We start from the raw sequence: 15,228 nt of genomic DNA on the forward strand, positions 1-15,228 counted from the left end.
TATCCATGTGACTGTTTAGAATTATTATTCACTCTACACTATGAGAAGCCATATCAATACACACACTTCTAGTGTTTGTTACTGGAAAGCTTATCACAGTCTTTACAAATGAAGCAATTCAGTATATAGTACCTTTGTACATAGGATAACCAAGGAAACTTGCTGTACCAGTTTTCTCACAAGCCATTAAAATACAGAGTAATGCAGAAATATCCGTTTAAGCTACCACCACAGGCAGAGCATAACATGAATACATACACATGTTGTACACTTCAGTTTGCTTAATGTAAATATCAGATCAACTATCGGCGTATTTTGGTGGCATCAATATCGGATATCGGTACATGTCAAAAACCCATATCGGTACACCTCTACAAGAGATAGACTTCAAAATGGAGGTAAACGTAGGTACAATTGAACTGACACAAGGGAACAAACACTTCACCACACAGGTAGTACACTACACAGGTATATCAACACTTTCAACATCTACAAGTAGTCACTCACTAAAATATATCCCAGAGCTGAGTTGAACACTGCTGTAGCCTGTACAATGACAGGTTACCACGGGCTAATGTCTTTTCCTCCGGATCCCACTGTTTTTGTCAAGATGACACCGGATGAGACAGCTAGGAGGCATCACTTGACGACCAGTAATCTACATAGCAACTAGTTATTAACAGGTTAACATGATCTAGTTTACCTTTGTAAGAATAGTGGGTTGACCAGGGACATTATAGTGACTCTACCAGCAGGCAAGGAACCAGGATCATCTCTGGTTTCAATCGTCCTTATGGAGGTATACAATAGTTGACTAACACTAGCTCCACACTGCTTATCTTTACAGTAGCTCCAAGGCCATAGTTAGTGTTGGTAATGAAAAATCAATCTCTATAGTTTCTCCTCCAACTCTGGGTGATCAATCCTACATCAAAATCATAGGCTAATAATACGGTGATTTCCCTTGCTGTTTCTGTAGCGTACAATTTAAATATTTTTCAGTTTTCTTAATAAAAAATGGGCAGTAGCATCAGCGATGCTGTTAGCACACTTCAATCTTTGTACATTACATGTGGTCATTATACTATCGAAAACAGATGTCTGTTCTTGGGGAAATGGATGCTGTGAGTTTCCAAATCATAGTGTAAGAGAGACATCAGCTTGCATTGACACGTAAACACTGTAAAGTTCCACTAAATAAGGTCAGAAAAGGTGACCGGACCTTTTAAGCAAGTGTATTTTGTAGAGCACCTCATCTAATAACCCAAACAAGCACTGGACAACATTCTAGATGTTGCTTCCTCCCCATTTTGAGCCAAAATTCGTCTAATTTACTACACAGCTATACCCCCAAATAGAGGTATTTGGTCTCTACCAAACCCACTGTTTAAACTAGACCATTGGTAGGCTCCATCCCCTAGTCTCGCGTGGCCAGACCCTTTTTCCCCTGCAGTTGACCGCGCGCGGTCCGCAGGAAAAAAAAAAGGGTCTGGCCACGCGAGACTATCCATCCCCTAAGTTACACGTTAGGGGGTCGATTTTTCATTGCCAACTCGACTTAGTCTGGTACATCGCAGACCCTATCCGCTGGGGCTTATCTATTAGAGATTATAAGCTCCCACTGGAAAGGGCGCTTATAATCTCTAATCGATAAGCCCCAGCGGATAGGGTCTGTGATGTACCTAGTCTCACGGCGCCCGACCCAAAAAAGAGGGTCTGGTGAAACTGTGTACAAAAAGTTTGGTGCTGCCGGAATGTTGGAAGCTCCAATCAGATCGCTCCATTTCAAATTGATTATGTAATGCGTACATTTCAAAAGATTCGCGGCTTACGGTTAATTACATCTGGTGACTTTGCCACTTAAAATCGTTGAGAAAACGGCCATACAATTCTGTTGGGTTCGTTATAATGTTGAATAAATAAAGTAGCACCATTAGTTTGGTAATGCTGTAAGCGGATCTGGTTGAATGGATGTTGTGACGTAAACAGTACACTTATGTAACACTTAAACGTCATCCAATAAACATTCCAGAGTTCAAATTTTTTGTACACAGTTTCTCTTTTTAGGGTCGGGCGCCGCGAGACTACGATGTACCAGACTAAACTCGACCATAGTCCAAAGTACACGTGATTACTCATAGTACAAACCTTCTCTTGATCATTTGTAACCAGGTTTGTAACACGAAATGACATCGAGTTGTCCGCTCTTCTCGAGGCTCTTCTCTGTGATCTCAGGATCTGCAAGCTACCCGACGCTACCAAGTGTCACGAAACTCCTGTAGACTCACTCGTCTTCTCAGCTATCATGTCCTGACTCCCGAATCATTCGTTCCTGTTTTCGCTTTCCTTCCGATACCCTCAGGCCTGCGCGGGTACACTACACCTGCTATGGCTGTTCTAAATAGTGCCTGTGCCTGTTCTTATTAGCGCACATTGTGCAAAATTGATGAGCCCATAATATCTATGATGAGTCGTTCATCAACTCCCCACAGGTGTGTTAGTCTCGATGTTAGTGTATGATGGTGAGTGGTCCACTGTACTCAAGGAATGGCCGAGTCACGTGTTCAATTTCGAGATGGATCTTATATTAGTTGGCTGCGTAGATAATCTATGATGTCGATGTTGAATACCTGCTTTCACGTAAGTGTGTGTATGTCTCTGCTATTGGATGATAACTGATTGTGTCCTTACACGCTCTTTATTCATAATCTCAATGCCATGTGCACTGTGGGTTCAAATCCGCGTAGTTTCAATTTCTTTATTATTACATGATCCTGATTGTATGTTAGTTCACTAATTTGTGTAAGAGCAGGACTCACAGGCATTTGCCTTTTTTTACCTGTATGATTAGGCCATACCTATTGGATTTTATGTTGTACAGACCTGACTGACTGTATTTTCAAGGGGTGGTCACTACAAATAGTCTTGTAGAACCATCTGTGACCAGAATCAAGGTTTTTGATCAACGAAAATATACCTTGATCACTTGATTTAGCCTTAAAAACAGCCTTGATTGCTTGATAATTTAGCACATATTTTTGTAAATTTTTGTTTTGGTTGTGAGCTAGCTTAATCACCGCTTTCTAGGACGTCTTGATCGCTTGGTTCAGTGCTAATTTACCTCTTGATCGCTTGATTTTATTTTGATCCTGGTTGCAGATGGTTCTACAGGACTATTAGTAGTGACTACCCCTTGATTTTTCATGACCTGAAATAATAGTGATAATCATATGATATACGATCATGTGTACCAAGATGGTCAGTGTTGTGTGTGCCAGTGAAAAGTCAGTTATTGGGATGACTCCTCTGAGGATCAAAGTCTTAAAGGTAATAGTGAAAATCTTCCAAACAAATCAGTTTCTTAGTACTCAAGAGGTTTGTTTCATTGTACAGTAATACATTGTGGTACTACAGAACACCCTATATGCTTCATGCAAGGCTTTTTGCAATTGTGGCTTGTTTATATGGTAAAATTCACCAATAATACTTGAATTTTCTATTGTGTATTACAATCATTATCAAATTGACCTACCTACCCAAATTTTCTAAGGTTGCTTGTGCAACATAACATTCAATAGGTATGGTCTTATTATTATTATTTTAACAAAGCCATTTTGAACTGTGACTCAAATCTCTATCCTTTTCCATAATTCCTTGCTTGCTAACAAGAATCACTAAATTGATGCGATGATTTACGTATGCAAAGTTGTTAATTTCCCAGTTCCAAAATAATTATTTCTTTCTGTCAGTCATTCTTTCATTCAAGCATCGAGCCCACTGGTTATATGAAGGTAAGTGAGTTCGAGGCAAGTTGGAGTAGGCCTGAGACCGTGAAAGACATCATTATGCTTAATAGGCAAATAGGGTCAGGGTCGGGTTCAGCTTTGGTTTCTTCTTCACCAAGTGCAGATTCTTCATATAGGTTACTTCTTGAATCACATTTATAAGTAGGGAGGGTACGTAAGGGCTAGTAGCCAGCAGCAGTAGCAGAGCCAGTACGACACCGTCACTCATTCGGTAGACTCCACTAGATACTAAAAGCATTGTGGGGCAAACCTGATCTAGAAGACTTGGTAAGCACATTAATATGTTAGCCAGTTATAGGATCAGTAGCTAACACTTGAATTGGGTAACTTTGACCCCTTGGATGGTGTGATCTTTGCTGAAATATCACCAAAAATCATATAGCTAGCTCTGATCAATAATTCGTAATGTTTGTATGAGGGACCTACAGTAGCTATATAGCTATCTTGATCTGCACAAAATCAAGTTCAATTTTGATCAAATAATAACACCTAGTTACATCTCTACTGGTGATAGAGAACTGTTGACTGGTCTTGATAAAGTCAAACATTTATTCTACACACTACTGAGTGTTTTTGTTGAATATGATACTCCCCCATACAAATATTACACATCTTTCCCTTCTTCATTGAAGTGTGACTTCCCATGGTCATTGCAGTACACCTAACTCTCTCACACTCTGCACCTAGCCAATTTATATAAACCGCCATTATAGAATAAAATGTCATACAGTAGCTAATTGTTTAGTTTGTACTGAATTTTGTTTGTCTTTGATTGTTGGGCCATTCTTAGCTTGTCACGTTCTCTTCTCATTAATCTTTCCTCTCTTTCCATATTGGTCCAGAAATGATTATCATAAGTATGATTGATTGTTATGATTACAAGTAAAGTAGTTGCCATTCTTCACAAATAATTAGTCTTCTGGTATAAAACTTTGAAAAAAGGAAAAGACAAAAATGCAAAACTTACTGGGCTTAAACCCTGGACCAGCAGACTGATTCCTTCAGACAAACATAACTCAATTGAAAAGGTAAGTGAATTTTCTACTGTTAGTGACTTGATTGATGGCAGAGACGCTTCCCATTCATTTATAATGTTGTGTAATGTGTTGTAATAACTACTTCACTTTGTGGCAGTAATTGATAGTTGGGGGGTGTGTTCAGAAGCTTGTCACCATTGTTTCTTTTGAAGCAGTATAGCAGTCATAATTATTTACAAAGAAATAAACCAAAAATTACTAGGAGTTTTAAGTCCGATTAGTGATCATTCTATCTATCTATATATAAAAAGCCGTCCGTCCATCACGCCGCTTACTCGCCAAACTTGGTGTGAATTGGCACAATCTATGCTGATAATGAAGCACTCATCATCCGGCTACTCTTAAGATTGTTATCACGAGTTCACGCATGCTTCCATTCGCTATCTACAGCACGTAGAAGGCCAAGATGTAGACAAAACTCGAGCAACATTCCTTTGAAAACCACAGCACATACCATTCAAGTGGTAGAACACCTGACTAGTGTGTTTAGAGGTCGTGGGTTCGAATCCACGTGTTGGCAGATTTTTTTCTTTCTACTCAGTACCTTTTTGTGTACACCTTTTTAAAACACGACTTTTAGCTCATTGTATCTTGGCATGCAAAGCACATATCGATGTGGGACTTTAGCAAAATTAAATGCCCCTCATCTGACAACTTGAGTGTTGTTGTAGCAAATCAATACGTGCTTTTGTTCACTCTTTGTAGGGCTGGTGTAGGGAAGGATCACTGAAAAGTTGAGTTACATTCCTGTCAAAACCACAGATAAACAACTGTGGTGATCTGTGCACCTCCCTTAACCCCAAGTTATTATAACCCCGTCTAGGTCATAACTTTTTTTTTCACTTTTGGGACCTTTTTGATGCACCTTTTTGCTCTATCTGTTTCATGCAAGTCTTCATCTACAAACTCTTATGCTCAGTTTTTCAGCACTGGCACTTAACTGCCTCACATCATAGGGACTCTTATAGCACTTTTGGGATAGGGCAGGCAAATTGCCAACATATTTGTCCATCTGTGTGTTGGTCCAGTGTGTTGTATTAGAGTAGGTAAAAGCTTTCACCAGTATCCAGAATATCTACATCTTTGTTTTAAGCACATAGGTGTGCACTGGCATACAAAACTGTTTGTTCAGATTTACCTCATTACTGCTGTAGTAAATAGGCAGCTTGCATGATTACTACTGTGCATCTGATAAATGTTAATACTGGAACCATGTAGATACCGTAGTTTACACTGAGGAACTGCATCTGACCTGGCACAACTGTTTCACTATAATCCTGCTTACATGCTTTCACTCTAAAGGATCATACATTACCTTAATGGTCAATTACACTGCAGGTGTTTTAAACTGGTTTTTGTATGGTAAGATTGTGTTGGCTTTAAATTATGCTGAAGTTAATTTCTCTTTGTGACAGTCAGTAAGGTAAACATCATGTAGAAACTGAAACTGTACCATGTGTACACCACCTGTAATGTAGGGTATACTGTATATACAATTGCCTTAGCTCACATGCAGTTTAACTAATTAGCCTTGCATGCTCATTATTTCACTATATGTACTACATAAGGATCATGTAGGACACTAATATTTATGCTTGGTTCCCAATATATTAATTATTGTTACATTAGTTGTCCTGCACGTAAGCAGCCAAGGTTTTATTTGTTCTTCACAGCACGTTGAAGTCACTGGTAGGGAAGACGCACTGAATAATTGAACTACATTCCTGTCAAAACCACAAACAATAAACTTTAGTGTTTTGTATAATTAATTCCAGCAGGGTGGCTAAGGTAACCTCGTACTGTTAAAAAATGTGACATCACCATGTACTGTACATAGCTACATGAGCAGTGCTGGTGTTTAATGCTTGGTCCCACTTCCTGGCATTAAAATGTTTAATGTGGAGGTGGTCCTGTATGTAGGTCAGCTACCAATGCTAGTATATAATATAGTGGACATTTAATCCCTACTTCAGCCTATACCCATGACTGAATTAGGGATTAAATGTCCACTAGTATATCTGCAGGTTTAGGCTACCTCCCTTGTTTCTCTACTATGATCCCCTTAATTTTTCCTTATACTTGTTGTTTACTTATTGTAACATTATTATGACTGGTAAACCTGTGCATACCGTTTAGCGATGTTCAGCTTGTTTCACAACATTACAAAATGAAGAACAGTATGAGAAGTGACTATTCTCATTTACAAATGTAGGGAAGCCATTGAGGTACTGCCAATCGACACCTTGGGCTGTCAGTAAAAAGAAATGGGATAGAAATGAGGACAAAGGTAAGTCCATAATATGTGCATTGTACGTATTGTGGTATGCCAAAAGGTACCTGTCAGGCTGAAGCAACGGCAAACAGTGAAAAAATCAAGCCCATAGCCTTAGCTGATATCGAGTTATGCTTGTGTGAAGTAATCAAACAGGTGAGCAGGCAATTAGTCAGTCAGTAGAAATTCCTTAAATGTTTTGTAGCTACCTATCGGAAGCATTTAGGGTCATACTGAAGGCACTTTTGAGCTTGGCTGTACCTAACCAATACTGCCAAGGCACCACGAAGGTATTGTGAAGCTGGTTTTTGCAGGCGATATTTTTGGCCAGAAAAGGTAGTGCTACACCATAACTTCATGATATGTCCTTCTACTCTCCTCAGTATATCATACAGTACTGTATATTAAGGATCATGGAGGTTTGGGCCAAGTTTGTTCATTTCTCTTTTATAATTTATGATGTACACATGACCAAACTAACTCAAACTCTCAACATTTCTAACCGAACTACAAGTGTGTCCTTTATACCTTCAGATGTAGACATTTCTTACTAGACCATTGTGAATATGACTGTTTGTGACATCATGCATCCATAAAAGTGCAATAATTGTTAGCGTTGTACCACACTCGTGACACTTAGGAGACATTGTTGTTACATCGTAACTTCACAATACACCCTTCTACAGGAGTATATGACAGTAGGATACTCTCCTCAGTATATATATTACAAACTGTTAATACTACCAAATTTATAGTGATTTTACAATGACAGACTATTCTATCATAACATGAACACACATACTACACACACATGAATACTATTGTGTACATAAAGGAACACACACTACACTATCCTCTACTACACACTGATGGAGTATACAATATCAACAAGTGATGTGTTCATTATGAAGTATCATAATCCACAGGGTCATCACTGGAGGTGGTCCAGTCTAAAGTTGAAGAAGTAGTGTCTGGTCTAAGTGATGTACTGCAGAGTGAGCCCCACCCCTTATGATGTCATCAGTGGAATTATTTTGTGCTAGTCCAAGAAGTTGGAGCTGATGGAGTGACAACAAGTGTTGATGTTGTCCTTGTTGAAGAGACATTTTGAGAAGTTCCAGTCCTCACATAGTCACAACCAAAATGACAAGGACACCATCCCAAGGACAAACAGTCAGGGACGAAGTTGGAGAAAGCTAAACGTTCTCTTGCCAGCTCATTTGAAATCCAAAGTACAAAATGTTGTGTACATTATCACTATTAATATTATTATTATTATTGTTGTTGTTACTTGTAGGGTAAAAGGAATAAAGTGAAACAACAAAAGGTAAAAATTATTATACAGTACACACTAGTACTCCTCTAGTATTTGAATGTGTAATTTGATTATGACATGTTGTCCTTAATTTAAGACATTTTATTATACAATACTTTAGTTACTATTCCATTGGTGACCCACAATGACAACCTGTATCATACAGTACGGTAGTACTGTATATTAGGGATCATGGAGATTTGGGTTTTCCTAGCCAAAAAAAAATCACCCAAAAACCAGCTTCACAACTCCATCCTGGCACCTTGGCAGTATTGGTTAGGTATAACCAAGCCCAAAAATGCCTTCAGTACGATCCTAAAGGCTTCCAATGAATTATTACGCAATATAAACAATATTTATTCAATGGAATTTTCTACTGACTGACTGCCTGCCTGCCTGCCTGCCTGCCTGCCTGCCTGCCTGCCTGCCTGTCTGCCTGTCTGCCTGCCTGCCTGCCTGCCTGCCTGCCTGCCTGCCTGCCTGCCTGCCTGCCTGCCTGCCTGCCTGCCTGCCTGCCTGCCTGCCTGCCTGCCTGCCTGCCTGCCTGCCTGCCTGCCTGCCTGCCTGCCTGCCTGCCTGCCTGCCTGCCTGCCTGCCTTCAGGCAAGCATAACTCTATAACAGCTAAGGCTATGGGCTTGATTTTTTCACTGTTCGACATCGCTTTGTCCAGAGACATGCATTTTGGCATACCGCAGTACGTACAATGCACACATCATGAACTTACTTTTGTCCTCCTTTGTGTCCCATTTCATTTTGCTGACAACCCAAGGTATCGATTCACAGTAGCTCAATGCATGGCTTCCCTATAGTACGTTTGTAAACGGGAATCGTCCGTATTTTCCATGGTGACTGGATTGATTGCAGAAACGACTCTTACACTTGTTCTTCGTTTGTAACGCTGTGTAACGGGCTGAACATAGCTGAAAGCGAAGTGTAATGGCCGCTGCACTTTCGAGGCAGTAATTGATAATTGAGGGAACACGAATCATCATGTTTTCGTGGTGACCCTTATAAAAATTATTGCCTGTTATCAGCCTTCTGCAAGCCTGTCAATGTTATAATGTCACTAGCCTGTCACAGTACTGTATTCAAGATTATACTGTTGTACCATTCCTGGGGCAGGCCTGTCTAGCAGGATTGCTGCAGGATGGTAATAGTATTGTGGCAGGTATGTAATTTCAATTTACAGGCCTGTCACAGTCAAGGACCGAGGTATCCTGAAAAAAACATTGTACAACAGCCCTGGAACATACATGTAATGTGTTGCTATGGTGATCACTGTTGCTACTGGTTACTGTATTGCTTAGCTCACTTAGCAAGTTCCTCCACCATAGAGATTATTTATCACGACACACTACCATGTGTCGTGCGGCCAAGAAAGCCGACGACCACACCATGAGTATATTGACAGGAAGAAAGAAAACAGCTTTTTCATGCGTGCATAGCTCCATGGCCCCTTGTCCAAAGCACATCATTTTTGCATTATAGCTGTCGCTCAGGTAGGGTACACCACACAGCAAATTTGATTAAAATTGCAATAGCCATTTACGAGATATGGGCGTTCAAAGTTTCATTTTAATTTCTTTGTTTTTTTCTTATGCAGTACAGGGGCTTCGATTTTTTTCTTTTTGCACACTTTGCAAAAATTGCTATAAAATGCAAACGTGTAACTCATTTGCCTCGATCTTTGGCACAAATGAAGAACGTGTAACAGTGGATTCATGTACCAAGTTTGTTGTGAATCTGAGGAATATTCAAGGAGTTATGAGCATTTATTCACATAAAAAAATATCAAACTTCCATCACGGCTACAGGGTAAACCAAGTATAGAAGTAACTTGAAAATTGGTGTGTAGATAGGCGTTACTTTGTTAAACTAACATTCAGGCTGCTAATAGTTCGTGCAACGTGTGTTAATTACGAGTCCTAGTGCATCGTGAAGCCACACGACTAGAAAGTTCCATAAATCATTTAAAGCATAGCCGCGAGTGCTATCTGAAAAATAAAGTACGAGGTGCGTGGCCGAGATGCTAATAAAGCACTCGGCTTCGCCTCATGCTTTATTAGCATCTCGGCCGTATGCCTCGTACTTTATTTTTCAGATAGCACTCGCGGCTATGCTTAAGCCGAGTGCTTTATTAGCATCTCGGCCACGCACCTCGTACTTTATTTTTCAGATAGCACTCGCGGCTATGCTTTAACATATACATAGATCTACCAATAGAAGTTCTAGATTGTTCTAGAACATTCTATGTATGTTCTATTGGAAGTCCTCAAAAAATGTGCACTCTATTAGAGTATTACAATAATATTTTCAAATATTGAATTAAGTCATGCAATGAAATACATGTATAAAGTCTGTCTTAAATAATCATCATAGTATCTACATAGAAAAGAAAAAATGTGAGTAAAAACAAACCTCAAAGTCAGCCATAGGTGGCTTTTGGGCCTTATAAAGTACAAAAAGAAGTGAAATCACACAAAAACAGCCAAGCTGTGAAAAAATAGTGCGGCCTTAAAAATCCTGGGTGAAAAAAGTTGTGAAATCAAAGGTGGCGGCCAAAAAATAGCTGCAATGATGTTAATGCTAAAAAAAATTTAATAATGGCTGTAGCCACATAACATGCTTCGTGGCTGAACGAAGGGCGCTGGGAGCCATAATTTATTGATACTAATTCGTGCATTAGAATACTTTATATCAATGAGCCTTATCCACAATGACGTTTTATGACATCACGAGAATAAAAATGGCCGCGATAGTTGGGGGACTGTTATACAAGCGCCTATGGAGAAAAATTTTTGATTGCTCATATTTCAGCCAGGAAAGAAGATATCGAGTTCTAAACAAAAGATGCAGTCAAGTTTTATATAAGACATTACGATAAACGAGTTTTGTCGTGTTTCAAATTTTTTTCTAAATAGTGTACGTTTTCAATAGCTTTTGTTACTTTATAACCATACCTGTTGGTTAATGGTCAATGTACCACTCTGCGTGGGTAGTTCAAAGGCACCACCAGTGCCATAATTTGTATATTGCACTGCTGCAGACCGCAGCGAGTGCATTATAACTTATAACGCACTGGTTGCGGTTTTGTAGACCACAACGAGTGCATTATAAGTTATAATTCACTGACCGCAGTGCAATATACAGATATTGCACTGGCTGCGGTTTTGTGCAGCATACCACAAGTGCCGGTGGCGAAGACCACTGCGACACCTCACCTAATAGGTGGAAAGACACTTCATAGATCACTCGAATTCTTTTATAGCCTGACATGTAAAGGTCGATTGTGGGCTATAACGTCACCAATACGTATAATGTTTTCAAGCAGCCAATGGCGATTGAAAAAGCCAACGCGGGTGGCCACAACTCTAGTCTACATATATAAACGTACTTATACACCTTACTAGTCTGGTGCCATCTTAGCCCAGATTAAACTGTAGTCCACTTCGACAATGACTCAATAAAACAAATAAATATTAGAGGTGTACCGATATAGAAAACTAAACCGATCCGATACCGATACGATATGGATTAATCATTTTGAAACCGATACGATACCGATACGATATACCGATATAACTAAGTGTAGCTATTTATATTTGAGGAACCACATATGTCATATTTAACTTCATTTTAGCTACTGAAGAAGAAACTACTGAAGACAGTCTTAAGATTATTGGCTATGCTTGGTTACCCATGGTGGTGTGGCCTCTATTGACAGCTCAGACTGTAAGGCACCCACAAATATTTTAATACATGCCTCTGCCAAGATTAGTCCGGATTACTCCACATTTTAATGGCTTGTAGAGATGGCTGGTTGTTTTATGCTGTGCTCTTGGTTCATCTTTTTGCTGTTTCCCCAGGCCCACCACTATGAGTGTTTGTTGTATGATTGGTAAGCTTTGTGACAACAAAACAGTTAATTATCCATGCACTTAGATGGCTTCGCATAGCGTGCTGCTTTTTAGACAAGGAAGATAACTACTGTTTCCTGCCCTTGTTAGCTAAATAATAGGGTTTATAATGTGGCTTGATCATTGGACAGTCCTAAAGATAGTTCAGTTGTATATCGGTGTATCGTATTGGTTTTTAGCAGCAATATCGGCTCCAACCGATATAGTAGAAATGTCTATATCGGCCACCGATATGATACGTATCGGTATATCGGTACACCTCTAATAAATATATTCTAAATAATACTAACCTTTATGTTCGATTGTGGGAACCAGTTTTGTCATGCCACCAGATTCGAGTTTAGCCAGTGTAAATAGTAAGAATTAGACTAGTATCGTTTAGTAGTTAGGTTTTGTTTACTTAAACCGTCTATTTAGCTGCTTTTTTTCGCTCGAGAGAATCACTATGGTGATTGGTCTGGTGCTGGGTCTATATGGCACGCTGGCATGCTGAGCACTACATGATGAGAGTCGAACAGCAAATACAGGTTAGTGATATGGCCCATGGCGTACTGGCTTTCAATATCTCAGGTGGCTGCGGTGCTGCGGGGGGAACGTCATCGCAGCGTCTGGCTTGGTTGCCCACAATCGATGTTAGGGGCCTGGCCTTTGTGGGTGCTCTGCCTGTATGGGCGCACTTGCCTTCAGGCGCACTTGCCTTCAGGCCCTCAGGCTCGTGCGTTTATATCAGGCAGGGCGCTCGTGGCCATTGTATAACTATATAATATCTCCATGCCAAGCTGAAATATGAGCGATCGAAAATTTATCTCCATGGGGGCCTGTATGGCGGTCTCCCAACTATCGCGGCCATTTTTATTCTCGTGATATCATAAAACGTCATTGTGGATATGGCTCATACTGAGGTGTTGGGGTTGAATGGGTTGAACTTTTCTTTGAGATCACATGAGATGTTTGATGACGCATGACCAACCTCCTCTTCCTCTCCATCTTCCTATTATATATTAAAGGTTTCATTTTGTATTTATAATCTTGCTAACAAGTAAACTTTTCATTGTGGGATTCAAAATGTAGCAGCTTTACATCCACACCTCAAAATGAATGAATCTTTACAGGCCTGCCACAGATTTTGACTATTTCACAGGCTTGTTACCAGTTTATAGTACAGGCCTGTATAAAATGCTACACAGGCCTGTTGTACACAATAGAGCAGGTTACAGACCTGCTAACATACAAAAATGACTAATTCCATGCCTGTACCAGGACTGAATTTTTGTAACGGGACTGGATTGTTGCAGAGACACTTCTTCTACTGTTTTTCGTCTGTAGCGCTGTATAATGGGCTGAGCATAGCTGAAAGCCAAGCTTAACAGCCACTACACTTTCAAAGCAGTATTTGATAGCTGGGGCACGCGTTCTGACAAAAACATTAATTCTGGTGCCAGCCTTTCTTTTGATGCAGTATGCGTGGGTTCACCAGTCATAATAATGTTACAAAAAAGGTAAACAAACAAGTTTAAAAAATGAGGAATTTTAAGTTCGATTAGGAATCATAGAAAAAAAAAAGTAGGGAAACAAGGGAGGTCACCTACACCTGCAGATATACTAGTTAACATTTAATCCCTAATTCAGTCTTGGTCTTGCGATATAGACCGAATTTGGGATTAAACGTTCATTAGTATATCTGCAGGTGTAGGCAACCTCCCTTGTTTCCCTAATTTTTGTTCTATGATCCCTAATCGAACTTAAAATTCCTCATTTTTCCTAAACTTGTATCAGGTAGTAATGATGTTAACATTTCGATGTAATTTAATTAACACCTAATGTCCTAGAAGTGATGTATATGCTATTAAAAGTTGTCAGGTTGTCATAGTGATGGGTGTGTACATTTTCTGGTTGTCCTTCATGATGAAGTTGTTATATTGTAGTCGTGATAATGTGTGAGGTGTTATGTTGGTGGTAGTGTTGTAAGTAGTGATGTGGTCAGGATCATGGATAATATATATGTTATACATGGATTGCAAATGTACATAAAAAGTGTATTATGAATGGTATACAGTCTTTGTAATACATCAAAAAATTTTTTTACAGACTTGATATTGGTAGAATAACACAATTCTCTCAAAGTTGCAGAATGTTTTAAAACATACAGAGCCTTGTCATCAGATGGTTGTGTCTTGTTATCATCCATAAAGTTGTTTTGTTGTTGGCCGTTGCCTAGTTTAACAGTTAACTACTATGACTGTTTGTGGTTAGTATGTTGCTCTGGTAGGTTAGTGTAGGGTAATCTCTGACTAGGTGATAGTGAAAGAAAGGATAGCTACTCAATTTAAAGAACACAACTGTGTTTTATTTCTTAAGCTATTATAACCTGATGTAGGATAAGCTAATGCTGAATTATCAAGTGGATGAGGTGTGAATGGCAATGTTTATCATGGCGGTGTAAGCGTATACTTACACATACTTGGCACAGATGAAGGAGCAGTAACTGTTCTGTTTTTTTTTTAAGCAACAGAATGTGATGAGTTGGCTTCGTGTGAAGCTACACCACAGTGAAACATTAAGACAACTATGCACCTGGCAACGGAAACTACCAATATTCACTCATAGAAACTCAAGTTCATTCCATTGCTATTTACTAGAAGAATGAATACTAGAATCAGTTTTGTATAAAATATTACTTCCTCTGCATAAAATAGCTGGTTTCAAAGTTTGTCCCATAAACTTTTGTTACAAGAAATGTTTCACCGTTTTTGATTGTCCTTAATTTAAGACATTTTAACATACAATACTTTTAGTGACTATTATTGAAAAGATGTTTGTTAAATTGTTTGTTGTAATTTATTCACATTGATGGTATTGTATGATGCAATCACCTAATC

At 39.3% G+C, this 15,228-nt stretch overlaps 2 protein-coding genes and 1 long non-coding RNA gene across 26 annotated transcripts in view; 2 read left to right on the forward strand and 1 right to left on the reverse strand.

Annotated features, from left to right (window-relative positions):
* LOC136238910 (stAR-related lipid transfer protein 3-like) overlaps window positions 1–2,429 on the reverse strand; it is a 32,326-nt gene extending 29,897 nt beyond the window's left edge. For 3 of the 6 annotated variants that reach the window (XR_010693260.1, XR_010693261.1, XR_010693262.1), the window contains exons 1-3: window positions 2,149–2,427; window positions 704–925; window positions 508–658 (exon numbers count right to left, since the gene is read on the reverse strand). The gene's annotated coding sequence lies outside the window, so the exon portion shown is untranslated. Of the gene's footprint in view, window positions 1–507; window positions 659–703; window positions 926–2,148 lie in introns of all 6 variants that reach the window. The other 3 variants (XR_010693254.1, XR_010693255.1, XR_010693256.1) reach the window with 2 other exon arrangements.
* LOC136238919 (uncharacterized) overlaps window positions 2,391–15,228 on the forward strand; it is a 50,714-nt gene continuing 37,876 nt past the window's right edge. For 5 of the 19 annotated variants that reach the window (XR_010693268.1, XR_010693267.1, XM_066029618.1 and 2 more), the window contains exons 1-3: window positions 2,397–2,640; window positions 8,042–8,347; window positions 8,413–8,442. Coding sequence is in view for 17 of the 19 variants with exons in the window: in XM_066029618.1 (XP_065885690.1) it covers window positions 8,198–8,347; window positions 8,413–8,442 (180 nt within the window). In the remaining 2 variants the exon portion in view is untranslated. Of the gene's footprint in view, window positions 2,641–3,087; window positions 3,328–6,979; window positions 7,131–7,176; window positions 7,272–7,320; window positions 7,452–8,041; window positions 8,348–8,412; window positions 8,443–15,228 lie in introns of those variants that run through there. The other 14 variants (XM_066029626.1, XM_066029627.1, XM_066029633.1 and 11 more) reach the window with 14 other exon arrangements.
* Window positions 14,006–15,218, forward strand: LOC136238931 (uncharacterized). The gene is made up of 2 exons (XR_010693288.1): window positions 14,006–14,788; window positions 14,856–15,218. It is a non-coding gene; the product is annotated as an uncharacterized lncRNA (long non-coding RNA).

Source organism: Dysidea avara, chromosome 11 (genome assembly GCF_963678975.1).
Source record: "Dysidea avara chromosome 11, odDysAvar1.4, whole genome shotgun sequence".
NCBI lineage: Eukaryota > Metazoa > Porifera > Demospongiae > Dictyoceratida > Dysideidae > Dysidea > Dysidea avara.